Below are 23,099 nucleotides of genomic sequence, written 5' to 3'. Positions count from 1 at the left end.
TTGTGCATGTGTAAGCTAGGATGAAAAAGCGTATATATGAATGAGGAATATATATATATATATATGTACAAAAGACATCTGATAATGTGTTTATGATTGAAAATTATACATTTTCAGACACTGACACACTATAACGATTATCATCTACATTGCACCTTCTCCCCAAACCTCATTAGAATTGAACAGAAGAAGAGATATCTTGCAAAACCCCTTTTTCTCTTGGATCTGTTCTATATCTAAAATGGCTAAATCTGCTGCTGCATGGATATATCTATGGTAACTGAACAACTTAAACATCTGAGGAGCTTTTCAAATACAATAAACAAGATGGCACTGACATACAGGAATCTAATCTGATACTAATATTTTGTGCCATAGCGTAAACTTTAGGCATCATTTTGTGTATGTTTTGGACATCTCTCCTAAATTTACAGCTATATATATATTTTTTTTTTGTCTCAAAGGTCTGGAATCTCTGGTGGATTGATAGCTTTCCCTGTGTGATTGTGCTCTTTGCAACAGACACCTCTTGCTGTGTGTTCTCTGATCATCTTATCACAAAACAACAATTAACAAGTCATCTCAGCCCTCCAAAAAGGAAAAAGCATTGCTGGACTCTAAGGTTAGGAAATTTGATAAAGACACTATCATGGACATAAAGCTGTCGTGAGCAATGTGTGATAGGTAGGTTTATAGAAAGAACATAGGCAGAGCTTGAGGGGTGTCGGGGGATTCGAGTGTCTGTAGCTGAAATGGTTTTATCTCTCCTTGTGTAAATCTACAAATAAAATGATATTAATAAATATGTGAATAAATTCTTTTAAATTATTCAATAAATTATATTAATAAATATATGATCTTTTTATTAATGATGTTCTGGGCTAAATTAGTGAACACCTTTTCTAGGTCTGTGTCATCAATTTGGCTATTGTTCTAATCTCTTTGCTGTGCATTAGAATTAACATATGTCAGGTGCCTTAAAAATGTATTCTAGTGACTGCAGTTTCTGTTTAAGTACGTTTATTCCCTCTATGTGCATTAACAAGTCTGTGTAAAGCACTTTACATAGCTATAAGCCAAAAGAAAAAAACTATTTGCCAAGGAAAATTTGGCTGGTAACTTTATTTGGAATGGCAACATAATACATGGTTTTTATTTGTAACATTTTATTACATTAATAAACTGTAATAAATATTGAAATAAAAACCAAGTTTTTTGTATTATTTATTTATTAATTTTTTTATGAGAGGTAGCGTTTTATATAGAAATTGGCCAATGTATGGTGCAGTTAGTGAAACAATGACCTATGCTGTTTACTGAAAATATAATAATAATAATAATAATAACTGAAGTTTTATTTAAAAAAATAATAATTATGCAAAATACAGGTTAATGGCCGTTGGACCTGAGATCATTACGGCTGGTTAATGCTCTCAATTTTGTACCCTGTACATGCGCTTCAGATAGAGCTTCTGCTGATCCCCCCATTTCACTCCCCCCAAGTGAAGTCAAACTCCGCCTATGGGCTTTAGGTGTATATGTACAGAAGTGCACATAGCTACATGTATCTTTCCTGTCATAGTGTGCAATTTTGTGTAGGTGTGTTAATGAGAGAAAGACAGACAGTTCTCAGTTCTGCTGCAGTATGAGGTTCTCGAGCTCGTCAGCAGAGCGGAGCAGGAAGGCCGCAGACTCACGGTAGCCTGCAATCAGTTGCCGAACCGCCGTGACCTCGGGCGGGCTGAGCTGGGCAGATGCCCCTCCGCCTCCTCCACCCTGACCATGACTGTTTGAATTGGAGGAGGAAGTGCTGTTGGATGCCAAAGATTTCATACTGAGATCAGTGGGACCTAAAAAAAAAAGGAAAAGAAAGAGACATTTACATAAAATAAACATCTAGTAGATCTATAGAAAAGACTACATTACCAGTTTCAATAGCAATATCAGTGAAATGTAATGATTCTTGACACATTTTTCTAATTAAAAATGTACTTGTTAATAGAGCTTTTAATATAAATATAAACAAATGAAATAGAAATGAATTATTTCTCATTTTAGTAAACATTGTTGCGAATAAGTATTAAAAAATTATCTTGAATTTCTGATTTTCACTCACCATTGGTTTGTGATGTACCACTGTTTTGGAGGCTGTTGCCAATGGTCCCGTATCCACGGAAATTGAAATTAAGTCCACCATTGGTGTAGAGTTGGTCCTGGGAGTAGGCCGAGGCGGCCAGTGTGAAGCCTGAGTGAGCCAGAGCAGCCGGGTCTCTGGAGTTAGGCTTGTCTACTTCAGCTGACTCATCCTGTATGGACCAAATGGAAGGACGAAGGGATATGATAAGGCAAAGAAAGACACAGATATCTCCACAAGTAATTAAAAAACTGAATTTGATCTGATTAAAGATCTAGAGATGGCTCATGTACTCACCTGACAGATGTCAAGGCGCATCCTCTTAGCAGCATTACGTGTTTCACTCTCACATGCTGCTGCAAGGATGTTCTCAGCCATGGCGGAGGTGAGGTGAGGGGGTGTGGGCCGTGTCTGACACCATCAGAAAGGGCAGAAAAGGGTAAATGTCATCACCTTATGAATGTCCTAATCTTGTAGGATTGTGTTATTAAACCCATATTATTATTTAAACTGTTACCAATTGCTGTAGGTGTGAGATATATATATATATATAAATGAAAAAATCTTATATATTCTTATATATTAATATTATATATTGAATATTCTATTTAAGCATTAACAAGATACAATTTTAAAGAGGGAAATAACAATATAACCATTCATGCTCCTGGTTTATGAATATTAAAAACATGTTCTGAAAAGCTCCACTGCAAAATTCGACTTTTGGAGTTAGCTGCAACCACTCATATACATTTAAGTTTAAAAAACATCCAATTTATTGGTACGAAGTCTTCGGCTCCACTAGCAGCATAGTTTTTAGAAATGCCTGTTTGACTACACTTAATTCCACTGAGATGCAGAAAATAAGATATAAATTGGCAAAACACTGAATCTGTTCTTTAAGAGCAGTGATTCTCAATAATGGGTTTTAATCATGACACCACTACACACTCAGAAAAAAGGAACAATACTGTTACAGGTGCAACAACCTTAAGTACAAAGACTATTAGCTACATTTTGTACCTAATTTACCCCTAGATGGTACAAATTAGTAGCATAAAGGTAAATATTAATACTGTAAAATTACCAATTACCAAAAGTCTTTTGAAAGGATTCCTCCCCACTGACAGTTTTGTGCCTTTTTTCTGAGAGTCCAAATTTTTTATGTTTCTTATATCTAGCGCTATTAGTTTAGGTCATGAGCTGAATCATATTTGGCTATTACTAATGTTCAGTAATGTGGTCCTCAAGTACCAAGGTTAAAAATGACTACCTGTGACCTTATCAGCCACTAGAGGGCAGTAGTATGCTATCAAATGGTGTGTGGCACAAATGTTCAAGCTTTAATTTCATGTTAAACAATTCGGAATGTCTGTGGTATGGTCATAGCAAAGATAATTATGGCATATGTGCATGTTTGTTTGTCAGTGTGCAAATGCCTGTTTCCTTACCTCAAAGCCACCCTTCTTCATGCGGCGACAGGATTTGAGGTAGGTTCGGATCCGTTTGCGAGCACGTTCTTGGAACTCTGGAAACTGGCGGCTGCAGGACTCAATGATGGCCTGGATTTTCTCTTTGGGCTGCTTTGAGATTGGAACCATCCGGTCTAAGTTCTCATCCACAAACAACCGCACAAACATCTGAAAACAGAAAGAAATATTAGAGCAGTCCAAAAAGGAAACAGATAAGGATGAAGAATGACGTACCAATGAATCAGAAAAGGAAAGTATTTGTAATCACTTTAATTTTATCTGATGTTTCAATAAAACATTTTCAATGAGAAAAAAAGTGTCAGGAAGATGTAAACAACATAAGCAATGTAGGTCATTGAAGCTTGACAGCAAGAAAATACAAAATCTAATATACACCATATGAAATATGAGAGATAAAGTGGTTAAGGGAGTCAGTCTCACGTTAAAAGCTTTAAGTCGTTCAGGGTCCAGGCCCTCAGCATCATTTATCTTGTCGCTGTCATCATGGTCATCGTGATCATCGTCGTCATCATCTATGACCTGAGAGCGACCCGGGGTCACGTCCTCCCCACACATGCTCAGTTCCGTCTTCACAGAGTCATAGCTTCCTGAGCTGTACTGAGGGGACTGTACAACATACTGTATGTCAAAACCTCATCTGATTCTATCTGAACAGCATTATGCATACTATTACTTTACATTTTAATATATAAAAATTCTTAGAATGATGGGAAATTTTTTTTATCTCATACCTTGTTACCGTACTCAGTTTTGACAGGGAATTTTCTGTTGAGGTCAGTTGCGTAGGATCCGAGCGTCACCCCGGGCAACAGTCTGTCGCTTAGGTTGATAGGCTGCTGTCCCTCCTGTGAGGAAGAAGGCGATGAATTTGTGCTGAAGTCCAGTGGCGCTGCAGCACCATTACCGTTCACCTCTCCGTATGGAACCACCCCATCAGATGCAGGAACTCCTCCTGTCGCTATGGAAGCACCACTAGGCGGAGTCAGTGCAGGGAGACCGTTAGATGTGCTGCCGTTCTCTGAAGAGGAATCATCTGAGAGAGAGAGAGAGAGAGAGAGAGAGAGAGAGAGAGAGAGATGTTTCAGTGCATTTTCATAAAGTTGTGTGGATGTGGGGTCTAGCTGTATGTGTGTCAATTGGAGGAAAGAGATTGTGTGAACAGTAGAGCAACATTGGGGTCAACTGTCAAACCAGTAGAAGGCGGCAGAGGTGAAGAGAGAGACAGCTAGGATGAGGGGAATGAGATGGGTGTGGGGTTCTCCCAGAATGTCTGACTGGACAAGAAGTAGTATACAGAAAAACAGAGCTTAGAGGGGGAAGGAGAAAGAAGAAAAAGAAAGAAACCCCTTTTTGTCCACACTTTTATAGCACAGATGTAAAACATGTCGAAACCCTTTAGAGTGTCTACTGTATATAACAATAATAATATTATAATAATAAAAAAATAAAATGTAATGCAATTTTATAGTCTTGTTTCTAGTAAAAATATGTACACTACTGTTCAGAGGTTTGGGGTTGGTACATTTTTTTCATGTTTTTAAAAATAGGTTGTTTATGCTCACCAAGGCTGCATTTATTTAAACATAAATAATGTAAACCATAAATACTATTATGATTTAAAATAATTCATGTGCTGCATATGTTTGTGGAAACTGATACGTTTTTTTTTTGTCATTATAAAGTCTTTACACGACATGTAAGTATTAATTTATTAAATAATCTTACTAACCCTAAACTTTTGAATAGTAGTATAAACATTCCTAAACAAGGTAAATTTACTTAAGAAACAACATATGTCAAATAATGTTTTAATAATAATTTCAGTTCTCTTACGCAATAAGCAAATTATTATATATATATATATTATTATATATAAATTATTATACATACACACACACACACACACACACACACATATATATATATATATATATATATATATATATATATATATATATAAGCATAAACTAAATTGTGTTAGACGCTTAAACAAGAAAATTAATTTCTAATTTAAATGTTAAATGTAAATGAATAAAAATATATTTAATTCAACATTCATTCTCTAAAAAAATCATATTTTATGCAATTTGATTCTTAAATTGACTTTGTAAAAAGCAGAAGCATTCCATTTTTACTTAAAGGAACAATTTCTATATGGCCTTTTAAATTTCTTTCATTAATGTAGCCATTTTAATTTAGTCATATTTTAGGCTATTTATTAGCTATCTAATGAGACATAGACAGACACTGTATGGACAAAGAAATGGGTCTAAATTAATGCTATAGTACGTCAGAAACTAATGAAACAACAAAAGGAATGGCTCCTCTCTGATGGTGGAATGTGGGTTAAATCATCATCCTCTTGCCCTGTGTGGCTCTGAACAGCATACTAGTCTGCCGTGAGTCAAGGGAGGGATCCATTAGTGCACGGGTACATTTATTTAAAGTACATTATTAAAGTACATTATTCTGCAAAACACAAGCAGTGGATCATAAACACATTCCATAACAACCACACCAGACAGTGCAGATATTGAAATTGTACAGCAGATTTGAGTAAACAAGGCAGTTCTGGAAAACTACAAAACTGCATCTGTGAGAAAAACACATAACGGCAGGAATCAAAGCTATATCAAATTAATAAACCAGTCCCAGACAGTCTGGATCTGTTTGCTCCACCTAAATAGTATTTTCATGGGTCAAATACTCATTAAATAGGGAAAATAAATTGTTGTTAGCAAAGACCCCATGGCATTGCTTGAATATGACCTTTTTTAACCTGTTTACATTTCCTATTGAAACAAGAAGTTTGTAAGAAACATATCACAGGCCCACATCTGCATCCAAATATGCATAATTTTGCTTCTAACTGTCTGAACAGTATTGATAAACAGTAGGGAAAAAATAACATGGATGACCCTGTAAGTATCAGATTGGACAAAAATCTGCGTAGTAAAGGATTAATCAGCACTATTTTTTCCCCATTTCATGAAGAGAAACGTACAAATGAATGAGTGTAAATCTGTGAAAATTGTGTTTTATTAAAATGGATAAGTAAACTAACACATTTTTGGGGGTGTTAGTAAGATTTTAAAATGTTGTTTCTGAAAGTCTCTCATGCTCACGTTTATATATATAATGTTTAAATATATTTTAAATAGGAGTTTAGTGATGGCAAAGCTGACTTTAATCATTACTCCTGTCTTCACTGTCACATGATCCTTCAGAAATCATTAATATATATAACAACTGTATTACAATGCTTGAGAGACCTAATATTTTTGTGGAAACTGTGATTTATTTTTTCAAGATAATTTGATGTAGCCTGACTACGTCAGACTTCGTACTTCCGCTCAATTTCAGTTCGCTTCTGTACTCAGCTTTGCCATCACTAAACTCCTATTTAAAATATATTTAAACATTATATAAATGTGAGCATGAAAGACTTTCAGAAACAACATTTAAAAATCTTAATAACACCCCCCAAAAATTTGTTAGTTTACTCTGTCTATGAAGCAAAGCGAAGTAGCAGAGTTTTGTATTAGCAGGCTAAATTTGATGCATAGAAAGTTCAGAACAGCATTTATTTAAAATAAAAAATTTTATATATATTTTATATATTATAAGTGTCTCTACTGTGTCTTTTGATGCATCTTTGCTGAATAAAAGTAGTAATTTCTTTCAGAAAAAAAAACCTTCCTGACCCCAAACTTCTGACCCATAGTGTAGATTAACTCAAAGCTAATACATATGGACAAAGTGCAGTCACAAACAGTATTTTTTACTTTGATTCTGAGACAGTGATAAGTCGAACATGCTTAAACCAGACAAGCTTACAATGTCAAGTAGAAGGGTAATCTTAATGATCACAGCTTTGACCACCATTCCTAAAATACTATTATCCCTCTTTAGGATAATTCCCAGAGGGGGCTCTACAGCTGTCCATCAAGGGTAAGGTGCACTGAGCATGTGCACGGCCCTTTAGTCACTTTCTCTCTCCTTATGATGGAGCAAGCGGGCACTCGTCTGTGTGTGTAGCCAAGCTGTTCCCTGCAGTCCCCTCAGAGCAAGATTACACAGGATTAGCCAAAAGAGAAGTGATTCCTCCCTCTCTACCACCCAATAAGACCCTTGACTGTCCCAGCAGCCATTTTAAAAAACATCAAAAAACCCTCCCCCTGCCCTCATATTCTACTCTCCTGCCCCATTCATACGCCACCCCAGCCCCCCTGCACTCATCTGAACTAGAGACAAGACAGAAGGAGCGAATGCTGGTGAAAAGAAGGAAGTGTGTTCAATTAAAAAAGGGGGCAGGGTCAACTACCCTGAAGCCTTGCAGTTGTTTATCCTGATCTGGAAATATGGGAGCCTTGGCCAAAGATTACTGTGTACATTCTGCATTAGAGATTGTTGTTATTTAAAACTATATATTATCTACAGATATAGATTAGAATTTTCAGACTTATTTTGGTTACATGAACAATGACACTGATGATAAAGTAGATATAATATTACATAGATATGATTCAGATTGAGAATAGAATAGATTCTTAAATTTGTCACAGTTTGATAATTGAATATCTACTTTTGTCTATGATGTTTACCCTTTGTTTTTTTGTAGCTTATCTATCTATCTATCTATCTATCTATCTATCTATCTATCTATCTATCTATCTATCTATCTATCTATCTATCTATCTATCTATCTATCTATCTATCTATCTATCTATCTATCTATCTATCTATCTGTCTGTCTGTCTGTCTGTCTGTCTGTCTGTCTGTCTGTCTATCTATCTATCTATCTATCTATCTATCTATCTATCTGTCTCTGTCAACTGCAGAAAGACGTCAATAAAACAGCTTGTGATCAAAATGTCACGTAGCATTTCATTTTCTTTAGTCAAGTCATCAGTTTCCACTGGTTGTTAGTTCGCTATAAATTAATTCCAAATAAGAGCATTTCAGAAAATATGAGACAATATACGTATTATATTTTATTTTACCTGTTAGTGATGTCTTATTTATTTAATGTATGTTAAAATAAATCTGTTGTGAAACAAGTTATGACAGCCACTGTGTAAATTTCAACAACAAACAGAAATTGTATAATTTAGAAGTTAGTTTAAAAACTGCATAATGTGCAATTTACATGTACGCATACATATTTAAGTTGAGTGTTGATTAGTATATTTAAAAAATAAAAGGTAATTAAATTTAAGTTTCGGCTGTGTTGTTAATTGTAACCTTATATTAATGTAAAAGGACTCCCGATAGTATAGAGCATAAGCTGAGGTAGATTTTTTCCCTAAGAAAATTATAATTGAATTTATTTAAAGAAAGAGTAATTTGTTCAGTAAACCACTGTTTAATAATAAAAAAAGCAATGTTCTGTTTTTCCCCCTACTATGCCAAAACCATACCGAATCTATCTATCTATCTATCTATCTATCTAAAAGCCCAGACAATTGATAATGGCATACATTATAGAACTTCACACTGAAGATTTTCATATATAAGCCAAAATGAAAAAATAAGGCTGTGTTGGCATGGCTAGGCATACCCCAGACATCCATTTAATGGGCATCTGTCAGAGCATAATGGAAGAGAGCGAGAGAGGCTGGAGTACCTCTTGATCATCAACTTTACTAGACAGTTATCACACTCTCACCAGCACAATGTCTTCACTGATAAATGCTGACAAACATCGGTAACAGGTGGCTGTTATTTCAATTAAATGTACAGCTATAAACACAGTGTGAGTGAGAGAGAGACATCATACCTTCTTCCTCTTTAATGCTGGGCTGTGGGGGTGTAGGCATCCTCTCTGTGTATGGGGCAGTGGGGCTGCTAGGCTCTGCTGCTGCAGGACGCTCAGTAGAGACCCACGCGGGCTCAGCCATGACCAAATCCTCACTGCTTACCGAACTCTCATCCTGTATGTGTGTGTGAAAGGGGGGGAGTCAGAGAGCTCAGGATATTCTGTGCACGAAATAAAGCTGACCCACCCCACTACTGCCTAGACATCACTAGATTCTCCAATATCTCCTCCACAGCATCTCGACACAGCCAGGGTCCTCAAACCTGTCTCAAAATAAACATTCTCTTTCTTGCACTTCCTGTTTGGTTCAACTATGCTGCTATATGTAAGATGTAAATGAAAAATTGCCAAGCAACATCTCACTTTGCAAACTGCTTTCTTTTTTACATCAGTCTCTTATCATCCCAGTGTGTCCTTTCTTGAGGAAACTCCACATCCTGGGATGAGGGATGGGAAGTGTGTGGTGGAAAGGGACAGGAGGAGGAGACTCTTAAAAAATGAGTGACTACGAGGGGAGCTATTTTTAACCCTGTTGGAGCCAAAACCCAAAAGATGCACACACAGCATGAGAAGAGCATGAGAGATGTATTATTTTGTTCAGGTATCATGCAATGGTTGGGAATTGTAGAGCTACATGTACTACAAACAGTTCATGTAATGTTAAAATCCACATAATCTATGCTTTCACAGCAGTGAAACCAGTGTTGTTATTGTTAACTAAAACTAAAGCTATCAAAACATAGCTAATATGTATATTTCATTTTTTTAACAATAATATGCAAAGAGACAAAAACATGTCAAACCATAACAGGCTGTTATATTTATTAATGTGAATTAATATAACATACTCTTAATATATGCATATAAAGAGAATGATGAAGTACTGGCTATTTTTTAGAAACTAAAGTGTTTCATTACAACACGCAGTTACAGCAACACCGTATTCACAGTGTTTTGCATTCTGACTAACCAACTGAAAAATCTGAAAGCAGGAAAATACATTTTTCCAGCATTCAGCTCTTAAAGGTGAAATTTTTCCTGGATATTTTTTCTCCTAATAATATTGTTAGCTCATTGCTGACATCTTTTTTCATTAGTGTGTTCTAATTAAAACTATCATCAAATCAAATCAAATTATCATCAAATACCATTTTTTCAGCATAAAAGTGTTTTTAAATATAATGTCCACCATCTATGCATGCTGTGAGTAGGTTTGAGAGATTCTGGTAAAGTTAGTATCAATGCTTTTTGCATCGCCTTCCCTCACAACCCCTCCCACACCGGCTCAGAAAAACCCATAATATACCCTGTGCTACCCATCTGCTCAGATCAAACCCTCACAATACCAATGCTAATCTTGTAGCCACTGCAGACTAGCTTCCACCCCCACCCGTGGATGCCACTTCCTCATTTTTATCACAAACAAACCGCTCATTTCTCTATCCAACCATCCCCCTCTTTAGAAATGCACTCTAAACTCCTTGTTTCTCCGAAAGACCCTCAAGCACCTGGGCATCAAATTACTCTATTCTCAGCAGGCCACTGCAGGAAGCTTTATTTATTAAAAAAATTTAACTTGCCCTGACAATTAAAAGTACATTCTACTTCCTAATAAGCTCAATTTATTTAGCATCACATTACCAAGATTTTTTTCTCTCCCTGCATACACACAAACAGATCTAGACTCCATGTTTATTGTCACCATGGCAGCCTGAAGTGTAGAGCAGGCTAGAAGAATGTAATCATCAGTGGGACTCAAGAGAAGGTGAGAAATGCAGGTGTGTAGATGAAGATGTGTGTGAGAGACCAAAAAGTCACTATGATTTCACTTCCAGACTGTCGCTTTGAATTGTCTCTCCATGTAACACACTCAGAGGATCACTTCCTCTCTTCAGCACTGCACTGCAAACAGGAAAGAGGTCTGAAACAAAACATCCTGGGACCCCACAGAGGAGCTAATGGTCATAAATGAACAGATTTAACATAACAGATTCATCAAGCATTAGCTTAAGCTTGAGAACCCTGTTGTTCTGAAACTTGCAGTATTGCGGCAGAAAGCCTGAGACCTGAAATGCTGGGTCCATATGGTTTTATAACGCTTATCATCATGATCCCAACAGTCATCTAAAATACAGATTGAAAACATGACAGGTGTTCATTTGTGAATGTGATCTGACACTGTCCTGTACAGCTGTGAAACAAAACACATGCATCTGCAAACAAACACACGTGTGCATACTGGAAACATGGATACATGTGATTCATAGATTTAGTCATGTGAGAAATTGGGTTCCCACTGAGGTTTGTTTAGAGGGCTGATATGTGCGCTGCTGACTCCATTAGGTACCAAGTGGAGCATCAGTAACACAAGCAATGAGAAAGAGAGGGGAAAAGACAGACAATAAAAGATCAATGTATAAAACAGGTATAACGCAAAAAAAAGAGGAAGACATACACTAATGTTCAATCGTTTGGGGTCAGTAAGATTTTTTAAATTAGAAATGAATACTTGTATTTAGCAAGGACGCATTAAATTGATCAAAAGTAACGGAAATACTTTTACACTGAGCACTTTTACATGCAAACCAATAAGCTAATAACTCACAGTTATCAGTTTTCACCGTCTACATGCACATCAGTAACAACGTATACCGCGTTTACATGATAAATCAGATTATTTACCTGTAGTGACGTCAAAACAAAGTAACTTGCGTATCTCTGAGTATTCCATAGCCCATGGTGTCAGTCGTAAATGTTAAATAAAGCTTGCAACATGTAAGCGGAAAAACTTATTATCCTCTCAAGCAGTTACAGTTGCAGAGTTTTGTCTGAACCACTTCTACTTCTGCTGCACGAGATGAGAATGCAAACCCTAAATCTAAACCCTAACGTTTTTATCATTTTCTGAAACAAACAAACCTCTGAGTATCTTTTAAAGATTTTATGTCACTAACCTTGCAAACTTGACAAATCCAGTGATTATTTTATCCTCAACAGCATTTATTGCATCAGCACAGCACCTTTGTTTCCTGGCGGACTAACAAAAAAAATCATGTGTGCCCCCACTCCAGAAGTTGTGTAAATCCAGCCAATTAAAACCGAGCATGCCAGATGGAGTAAGTGCAATATGCATCAGACAGTCACTGAACAACAGACGGCCCGTTGGTGTGCTGTCAGAAGGTAAGACCACTCTAACCATAGCCTGCCTTATAATCTGAGAGAAATTATTTGTTGATAAGAATGTTGTCTGAGCCCCTGCTGCAGCCTTAATCATAACTTTAACCCTGAAATGATTGGTTGATAGAAATTATGGTCCCAGAACACATCATATAGTAGGATAAATTACATTAAGAAAGAAGCAATACAATAGAAAAAACACTCTAAACAATCTTCAACCCGTGCAGGCTGATTGTTTGCCATGTGACATGCAGAGAAATAATACTGCTCTCAGTTTCTCTCAGATCTCATTTTACATACTTATTTTACTTATTTACACATTGCACATAAAATTGTGTCTTATTTTGAACACAGAGGACAGATAGCTTTCAACAAATACAACAATTCTAGATAAAGTCAAGTGTTGTTCAGCTAACCTCCCAGAAATGTCTTGTCTTTTTCTGCTATGGAAAAAATCATCTGACTCCATGCAAAAAATTGTACAGATTATTTTTATTTCATAGAGAGTGGTACAGTGGCGCCCCCTACCCAGAAACCTGTAGGATACCTACTAGTATATACCTACCCACCTATTCCTTCTGGTTTTGTAGTGTAGAATTAGGTTGTGGTTCAGGCTTGGTTCATAAAGAAATAAATAAGAACTGCCTATTCAAACACATTTAAATGCCAAACAGCATGTTAAATATTTCTTAATGTTAAAAATAAAATAAGTAAAATTAATTTTGTAGATTTCACGCGTTGCATCCAATCTTATCAAGCTTTCTTAACTACAATGTAATTTATACTATGTTGTTTTATGAGATGCAGACAGGAGTTAAAGTGATCTTGGTAAAGAAGAATCTCGATAGCTTTTCAGGGAGCTGTAAATGCATTTGACCTAGTGATATGCCTTGGTGTATCTTTAGCTTTGCATCATGAACATATTCTACAATGTGAATATTCTACATACATGCTCTTTACTTTACAATTACGTACGGTTTTATTTCAGTACTATAAGGAACTGTCTTTTATAAGGATGGGAGTTATATTTACCATCACCCCATTGATATAGCACAGTGACCCACAGACACATTCAGCTCTTGGTATTCCAGGCATCACATACTGTATACTGTTGCTGAGGCAACCATGTCTATAAGAGTGTACCTTGATAACCACACCATAAAGCCTTGTCGCAGTTTCTTTGAGCTAGGTGACTTTTACATTAAATTCTTTGCCCAGATACTGAGGCATATTTAGCATCACACATCGTCTCTAGAAGTCAGGTTTCTGAGCTGCCAGCAAACACACAGACAGGAAACATCACTTCAATACAAAATTATATTAACTTCAATATATCTGCTTACAAAACCAAACAGACATTTTTCTAAGTATTGTAAAACAAAGCATTTCTTTTTCACTCCATTCTCTTGTATATCTCACTCTCTTGCTCTACCTACCTGCTCATTGGTGTTCATGCACTGTAGTTTCATCTGTTTTAGATAGGTGGCAGTGAGAGGCATGTTGTAATCAATGAGGTCTGGGACCAGAGAGGTGGGCCGGTCATTCTCTGTGGGTGAAAAACAACAAAGGAAAGTTCACATTTATTGATTGATTGACTGATTATACTAATGTTCAAAAGTTTGAGGTCTGTAAGATTATTTTATGGTTTTGAAAGATGTACAGTATGCTTGAAAGACGTATGATCATAAGGCTTCATTTATTTGATCAAAAATGCATGTAAAAACAGAAATACTATAAAATAGTATTACAATTTGTATGATCTATTTTCGGTTAGTAGTATTTTAAAATTAAATGTATTCCTGTGATGCAAAACTGCATTTACAGTTGCCATTTCTCAAGAGTTCAGTGTCACATTGTCCTTCAGAAGTCATTCTATATGCTGATTTATTGCTAAAGAAACATTACTTCTTATGTTCATATATATAAAATGCTTCATATTTTTGTGGAAATCGATTTAAAAAATTCAGAATTTTTGATGAATAGAAAGTTCGAAAGAATAGCATTTATTTTAAAAATAAATATTTGATTTACTGTCTCTTCTGATCAATTTCATGCATTTTAGCTGGAGAGAAGTATTCATTACTTCAACAATTTTTTTTTAATTCATAGGACACCTTTCATACATGTCCTACAAGTAATTGTTTCATTTGAAGGCCAATATTGTTTCACTAAATCCTATAGTGTGCATGACTCAGTTTGGTCCTCTAGAAGGTACTCTTGAGACAAAGCTACAAAAGACCCTGCAGAAACCCCCTTGGGTCTTTGTTAAAATCAAACATAATAAAGGCAGGCAGGCTTTTGTTTGAACACAGATCTTCTGACTCTACAGGGTTCCTAGCTGCTATATAATGCGAAAAGTTCAATAGCAAATTTCTATTGTATGAACTGCTTTGGAGAGTAGAGATGACACAACCCTTTAGAAACCCCTGCAGGCAGGAGCTGATCAGCTAATTCACTATTTACAGTTTGATTTGCATTCATTCTTTCCAAACGCACAAATTTGGTTTTGCATTTGCAAATCATGTTTTGTAAATATGAATTAGGTTATGAGTTTGTGAATTGCTGTTTGCAAATATAAAAACTTTCTTCTTTCTTTTTTAATTTTGAGACTATTTCAGCTTCATAGAAATCAAGCTCATCTGTGGCAGTGTGAATTAGTCACATCAGTCTGTGACTAATGGCAGACCGACATCATGTCTGTGCAGATAGCTGACTTACAGCACATAGAGCATAATATCTCAGCTGTAGAAAACAGTCTCTACAAATTCCTTCTGATTCATGTTCAAGTAAAGGTGTTTATTGCTGTGCTGCTGATTTAATATGTCATACATGATGATAATAAAGCTGTTTTGATTGTAAAAGTACTAGTGTCTCTGAATTAAATATTGATGCAAATATTCAGACAGAAGACATATTTAAAGGTCATCACATCAGCATCTGCTATGTCATGACTTGAAGGATTGTGTGCATTTTTCCTTTAGCATTATTTTTCATTAAATATATATATTTTTTTAATCTGATGCTTAATGTGGGAAGCTTGAGGAGCGGATTAATCATGCATTAATTATGAGGGGCCTGTAGAAGTGCACAATTTCAGTCTTGCCTCTGTGGCTCATCAAAAAGAGTTTGACTTTAATGAAGATTTTAGAAATCTTGTCTTGGGTGATGCACTCCCAAAACTTCAATTAATGATAAAATAAACAAAAACAGGCAATTTACTCAGCGGTACTTATTCATGTGTACCGTTCAAAACCATTAAAAATTGTAAATTTAGGCATGAAAGTGCAAGGATGATGTCTGACCTTTGAACTCTGCCGTGCTGGGGTTGATGTGCATCCTTTTCTGGCATTCTCCACAACTCATCAAGAAACGGGTCACCGCCTCACGTGGAAGAAATGCGTAGGTCTCTGCAATCTGACAACCAAAAGAGAGGGTGGAAAGGAGTCAGCAAACATTTTGGGGGAGATTAAACAAAAAGAGAAGCAGAAACGAGGGAGCATAATGACAAAAATAGTTTATTGTGTTTTAAGATGCCTACTGAGGATGTGTTTAAATGCATAATAAGTGTGCCTGCAACCTGAAAGCTGTTCACTTATAAAGCAGCTGCTTTTGCAGCATAGAAGGTTTAGGAACAGAGCTATTAATTTTCATACTAGTGACAACATAAATGCTACACAAAAAGTATACAAATTAATGTCTCCTTTGGAACGCTTCCCTTTAGTTTTCCCTTCCCTCTCTTTTGCAGGCTTTCCTGGTCTGTTTCTGTCCCTGTCTCTTCTTGCTCCTCTATCTTTTGCTCTTGCTTTCTTCTGCTGCAGGCTTTCTGTGTGCGACCTTCACACAGAGAGGGTGATGGAGCAGTAGGAATGGCTGCCCTCCAACCCCCCTTAGGCAGCACAGAGGGAAAAGGCCACACAGGGAAAACCGCACCTCCCAGAATGCCATGCTCCCAGACTGCCCTCTCCTCCCAGTCTGGCATGCCTGGTCTCTATGGGCTGTTCATGCTATGAGACCTGACAGCAGGGCTCTCTAGTGCACTGGATGAGGAAAAGAGGTGAACATTGCCCCAAGGACATTGTGCAGCCCCATGCTACCCCCGCACACACCCAAAACACACACACACAAACATCTTTTTGAACTTCAGTATTGGAGGTGCTCCTTTTCCTTTTTTTTGTGCAAACCAATTAATGCCCCTATCTCTCTTCTGAGCTGAACAGGCTGAGGTCCAGTATGACAACGAAAATGGTTTATACACAAAAATGAAATTTTCAAAGATACAGACATGCATTTAATTTTAAAATAAGAATACAAAAAAGTAATGCATAGAATTTCAGGTAGTAGTGTAATAAGTGCCCCTTCGGTGGTCTCAATCTCAACACAGCATCACTGCAGTCCTGTTATTCCACCACTAGAGGGCAGTATGCAAACAGCAGCAGTATGAAAGGATAGCAGGTCAGGACAGGAAGGGTGATCTTGATTTTTTTTCTTTAGTCACAATAATTATATCCATAGCTGATTTATATGTACATCTGCAAATGCATAAGTGGTTATTTACATCGTATTTAATATGGTGATGGTGGTTATTATTATTATTAACTGGAACTATGACTTTAAATTGTATTACAATGTACAGTCAAATTAATTAATAATATATTCATTTCCAGTAATTCATAATATATGTATTATTTGTATTATTAGTAGGAGTAGTAGTAGTAGTAATAGTAAAATTTTTATTATTAGTCACCCCTTTTAAAATATTAAAATAAATATAATAAATAATATTAATTAATAATTTGAATTATTAATGATATTATGATTTTTCAATATTTATTATTATTATTTCAATCACCACTAAAAATAATGTTGCAATAAATATAATAAACAATAATTTGTATAATTATTTTAAGTGATACTGTAACATTAATATACAATAAAAATAATGAATATAATATAATAATCTATTTCAGTCACTCTCCAGAAAGTTCCACTCTCCTGCACTGGTGCAGACTTAATAGTCTTCTACCTGGCACGTTTCACCATATGTGCCATCGCATCACAGGTGCCATCGTCTCAAAAGTATGGACTCTGATCAGGACCTGAAAGTCTCGGGTGGCATTTAGGACAGGGCCATGGATGTAAAACCGAAGGATTTTGGACACCACCAAGCCGAATTGCAGCTGATTACAGCCAGTGAAAGTAGGTTCAACCAGAGCAAATCAAGCCAATCAATCAAACTGATCTTTGCATGTCTGATAGTCCAGCGGTTTTAGAGTGGCTCAGTGTGTGCCAAATGTCAAAAACATGGCTATCAGGCAGTTAATTGCTTTAATTAGGTGATTAGCACAGAGCTTAGTGGGGGCTGTTACCCAACACCTGCTTTCACACACCAAGGAATCACAGCACAGGAGACGACAATCAAGCATACTCGATACACACTTACACCCCTACCTACCACTAGAAGAATATAACTCTGTGTTTCTGATTTAATTGGAGCAGATGCTAGATGCTGCATTAGGTTGTACTTCATAACGAATTTTTCCCTCCCTCCATTCCCTCCAAACATAACAGCCTGTTTATAATTATTAAGGTATGTGTATTAAGGTACTGTATGTGAATAAAGGTATGTGATAAAAATCCCACTCACAATGTTGCACGACAGTTCAGTATGAGTGTATTTGGTCCCTCAGATTCAGTCACTAACTTAGTTATGTTTGTTCCTCCTTCATTCACCAGTGTCTCAGATAAAGCAAAGGAAAGTCTCTCTCTCTCTCTCTTTCGCTCTCTCACACAGGCACACACACAGCTCCCTAAGAATAGTGGCTGAGAAAGTCCTCCTTATTATGAGCACCAGTAAAGTTTTTCCTCTGACACTCTTAAGTTACTGAGACCTCTCTGACTTCTCAGACAGTCAGAGAAAGAGACAATAAGACCGAAAATGAAGCTGTAAACTAGAGACATAAGGTTGCCAGGGTAATGCACAGGTTGACTCATACCTGCAGTTGGGCAACTTAAAATTCAGCTGGAAATATCAGTCCAGTAGGACATTTTTTTTTTTTGTCCTATGCCACAGGGAAGAAAAATCACAAACAAGATCTCAGTAATTGCTTTTCCTATACAGTAAATTAAGGATCTTATGCTTCCTAGATTATTCTCCTGAAAAATATCCAGTAATATTACATGTATTGCTGAGTTTCAGAAAATATCTCAGCAAAGACACAAACTGTGCACAGATTTCCCAAGTCTGCTATCAAAGTCAGAGAATTCAGTATACATTTATTTAAATTTATTAATATAAATTTATACTTAATATTGATTTTGTTTCCTGATAAAAACTGTGATTGCGATAAAAATAAAAATAAATTCCATGTTTGCTGTGCTTATTTGTAGGACTGCTCAGTATTTGTAGGATTGCCCCAAATGCTGAGATTTTTTTCCAATATGGCTTTACAAATATTATCACTAAATTAAAAGTATTAATTAAAAATTATTTATTTTGGTGGAAAACTGCAGGGACACCTTAAATGTTCTTTTGTTGACCAGCCAGTTTATATGCTATTTTCATTGGAAGTTTGGAAAGATGGCTGGTCCATGTTCAGCACATTCAGATGGGTTTGTGTGGAGCTGCATTTACTGTGAACCAAAAATACAAAATCATGAGCTGCACATGTAGAAGAACAAAATAGCACTTCACTCTGAAACACACACTGCATATATTTAACTGAATCACAGCCATTGCAATTTGATTAACACGCTAAGCCATGTACAATTTTGGCTTTATTTGAATTAATTGTGAAGCCCTAGTGAGAACTACAGAAGTCCTGGTTCATGAAAGGGCAAACAAACAATTTTCTTCTGGGCTTGGCAAACCAGGCAGCCTTATATAAGTCCCATGATGCAATACTTGTCACTTGGGTCTTGTCATGTTTGACAGCTTGAGAGGTAGTGATGTTGACTTACATCGGTGGGGCAGACGGGTTCAGGTTTAAAAAGATTTTAGATTACATTGTTTGTTTTTCACATGCGTGGGTGGGTGTGAGTTGGTAAATCCACAAAATGTGTTCTTTTATCTAAAGTTTGGACTCATTGTTGCTTTATAGACTATAATGGCTCAACATTATGACAGGTGTTTCAAAATGTCTGCTGTTGCCCCAGTAACAGCCTCCACTCATCTTATTTACGGTACTCAGATGTTTTATTTTAGAGTTGCTTGTGTGGTCGTAATAATAAATAGATAGGAGTTTTGCACATTGCTGCACATGAAGCCTATGATGCATGTACTTTTATAGCAAGAGTAAAGAGTTACGCTGAAGTGTGTCTTGACTATTTTTTATGCACTGAATGATTGCAACTCACCGCCTTATATGTCTTTTTCTGGCCGGCGTGTTTGGGTGCTCGTCCGGGATCTGCCCCCATCTCGACGTGCATGGCATAGATGATATCAAAAAAATCCTCCACCACAGCAACCCGCTTCAAAGAGCTGTCCTGGGCCGCCCCTCCATCTGAACACTGTAGAGAGACAGAGAGAAAATGTGATTATGAAAAAGAGAAGAAACATTATCATTCAAAAACTATGGCTGTTTTAGACTACAGGTAAAAGTGTCCCAAATTACCAAATTTATTTGTTCACATCTAACTATCATCTGTTTTTTTTCATTGTGTGAACAGCAGAAACCACATGGAATCTTATCTTTCCAGTTCTGATTTGGCCACTTCTATGTGTTCCTGATTCACATACAGGTCCGATGTTTTGCAATGAAGTCTGAACAGTCATATCATTGGAATATGTCACTTTAGATTGACATTCATTCTGTGATGTCTGGAGTCTTTACAAAGATTTTTTTGTATGATGACTTTCTGTGTACCATCTTTGTTACTGTTCTTTTACGCATGCAGATTATTTCAGGGCCATTCACACATTTGATCCTGTTTTTGTTTTGAAAAACATGAGATGAGAGCAGTGGAATCGGGAGACAAATTCAAGGTCTCGAGAAGCATTTTTTAAAAGTTGATCTTACTTTAACTTGAGGATCGTGACATGAGTGCAATGGTCAAACACATTTGTCTATTGTGTTTACATAGAAACGCAATGGAAAAGTAGCATAGTGAAATGGAAAAACACATTCTGTGTGAACGGCCCCCAAGGCTTGCAGTATGAACATGGCCCATCACTCGTACTTTATTTTGCTTTTCACAGAAACCCCAATGGTACTGGGTTTCAATTCAGGTTTCTAAATTTCCCACTGTACATTTGTAAACCTTGGGTTAACGTTATCATTTGCATATTCATGGGGTCAGTAACATTGATTGGTCAAGTAACAGCTCTGTACAAAAACAAATAACACATTCTCATCTTCACTTCAGTTGCATTTGTTCGACATTTTAATTTTCTCTCAAAAAATGCCACTAAACAGCATATGAAGTTTTAGCAACTGTACAAAGCTCATGAATATTTAATGAGGTAAGCGCTGTTTAATTTATGATTGTTTGCCTCTCGTGAAACAGCTCGCAATATTAGCCCTGAAGTAAAATGACAATAAATGTAAAAACCTGAAAGTCTTAAACCATAAATTTGCCCCCAAAAAACCCTAGATGAAACCCATTACATCATTCCAGGTTTGTTTCAGACAGCTGTAAAGCAATTCTGTCTATGTTTTAGACCAGTAAACTGTAGTCTTGTTTGGCAGAATGAGACTTCAGGAGTAAGAGTCTCAAATGCCTCTGATAGCAGTAATGACACAGCAACGAGCTGAACTCTGCACCAGTCAGACTGGCATCTTTATGGGCACAATTCTTTACAGCTCATACATTATTTGAGTTTCTAAGTTGCGTTTTCCACATTCATGCTGATCTCAGTCACTTAAAACAGTGCCTGGTTGAGTGCTGTGCTACAGGGCTTTATGAGTCCCGCCTGAGGTTATGGTGGCTATGTAATGTATAAGGCTATTATTCAGACGTTCATTGATCTGAATCTAACATTAAGTCCTCTACAGTTCAAAGGGTTTCTTACAAAATATCTCCACTGTTTAGATGTGTGTGTAAGAGAAAATAGTGTGGTTTTTGAACACTTTCCTGCAGCATTTTAAAAATAACTGCTTCTTCACCACAGACACACACACAACCAGCCCCACCTCCCACCATCACCACCTTCAACCCTGCTTTCCATAAAGCTGACCCTGTCGCTATGGCAACTGGCAGCGCTCTCGGGCAGGTGTGCAGGGCAGCGGGTCATGTGACACCTACAGGAACTCTGATCGCTAAAACAACCTTCTTATTCCCCCAGTCCCACACAGGCTCAACCATCACCTGTTCTTTGTTGCTCTCTCATTATATCTTTCTGCACTTTACTTCTTTAACTTCTTTTAAATGTGAAATGTGTAATTGTTGTGCCACTAGCATCAACAAAATGGAACTGAATAAAGTTACTGTTTTCAAACAGGTTTCCAGAACACTTTCATTGATCAAACAAGCAGGTAGCCCTTCCCCAAAATCACCCCAATCGGTTCAGCTGCTCTTGCTATGCCGAGCTATTCTTGAAGTCCCACAGAGCTACAGTACACTTTTTGGGGGGAATGTATTTACTAATAGCTTGTTTCTGAATAATAAACTTGATTATTGTAATATTAAACAATGTTATTTATTTTAACATTGAAAAATTACACTCAAAATGTATCACAAAAATCTTTTCAAGACTTCAGTATTGCTTCCTTTTGTTGTGTAGATTCTACAACTGGCATAAATTAAAATAGCTTGTATTGCCTGTTTTAATTTTTTACACACACAGTTGTGGTGTAAAAGAAGGAAGCAGCAGTCATTCTCCTTCCTCTTCATATAGTATTAATATCTCCCTAATTCTTTTAATGCAATTTTCTACTTTGATTCCCAGTGGGCCTAACTCTATTCTCCACTTGTTTTGGCTTCTCTATCTCTCTTTCTGCTCTTTTCCATTCCTTTTTTCTCCTGTCCCGCTCTATCTTCCCTCTATCTCTTATTCCCCCTTTCCCAAGTGCCAGGTAATGAAGGTTGCCATGGCAACTAAAACCAGCGCACAGAGCAGTCTCGCTTTAATCTGGCCCTCTCCAGCCGTCCGGCTCGTGCATGCGTTCCCTCCTCTCATCATAATTACCACTCTTATTATGCCATGATCAGTCAAACATGTACCAACCTGGTTTTCATGATCTCGGTCACGAGGTGACCATGCCACACCTATGCAGAAACACTCTTCCTCTCTGTCTACCAGAGAATATTCTAGAAATGGTCCCTCTAGGACACCAGACGCAGGCTCCTGAAATACCTTTGAGAAGAAAGACTCAGCCATAGCCATGGGGGGGAGGACTGTGTGTGTTTGACTGTCTGTCCTACAAACATCTCCATCTCAGCTCGAATGCTTCATTCTGGTTGCTTTCACACATTCGCTCACAGACACAAACATTTCCTCTACCCTCACCCACTTCCCCAATCTGAGGGCACATCACAGTCT

At 36.9% G+C, this 23,099-nt stretch overlaps 1 protein-coding gene across 1 annotated transcript in view; it reads right to left on the bottom strand.

Annotated features, from left to right (window-relative positions):
• Positions 1-411: 411 nt before the first annotated feature.
• LOC132114627 (nucleolar protein 4-like) overlaps positions 412-23,099 on the bottom strand; it is a 39,073-nt gene continuing 16,385 nt past the window's right edge. Inside the window, exons 2-11 of the mRNA XM_059522847.1 lie at positions 19,976-20,128; positions 15,925-16,036; positions 14,059-14,168; positions 9,407-9,560; positions 4,359-4,660; positions 4,048-4,233; positions 3,586-3,774; positions 2,432-2,545; positions 2,117-2,306; positions 412-1,850 (exon numbers count right to left, since the gene is read on the bottom strand). Of these exons, the coding sequence (XP_059378830.1) occupies positions 1,630-1,850; positions 2,117-2,306; positions 2,432-2,545; positions 3,586-3,774; positions 4,048-4,233; positions 4,359-4,660; positions 9,407-9,560; positions 14,059-14,168; positions 15,925-16,036; positions 19,976-20,128 (1,731 nt within the window). The 3' untranslated portion in view covers positions 412-1,629. The remainder of the gene's footprint in view (positions 1,851-2,116; positions 2,307-2,431; positions 2,546-3,585; positions 3,775-4,047; positions 4,234-4,358; positions 4,661-9,406; positions 9,561-14,058; positions 14,169-15,924; positions 16,037-19,975; positions 20,129-23,099) is intronic.

Source organism: Carassius carassius, chromosome 34, assembly GCF_963082965.1.
Source record: "Carassius carassius chromosome 34, fCarCar2.1, whole genome shotgun sequence".
NCBI lineage: Eukaryota > Metazoa > Chordata > Actinopteri > Cypriniformes > Cyprinidae > Carassius > Carassius carassius.
This window is presented reverse-complemented; position numbering and strand designations above follow the sequence as displayed.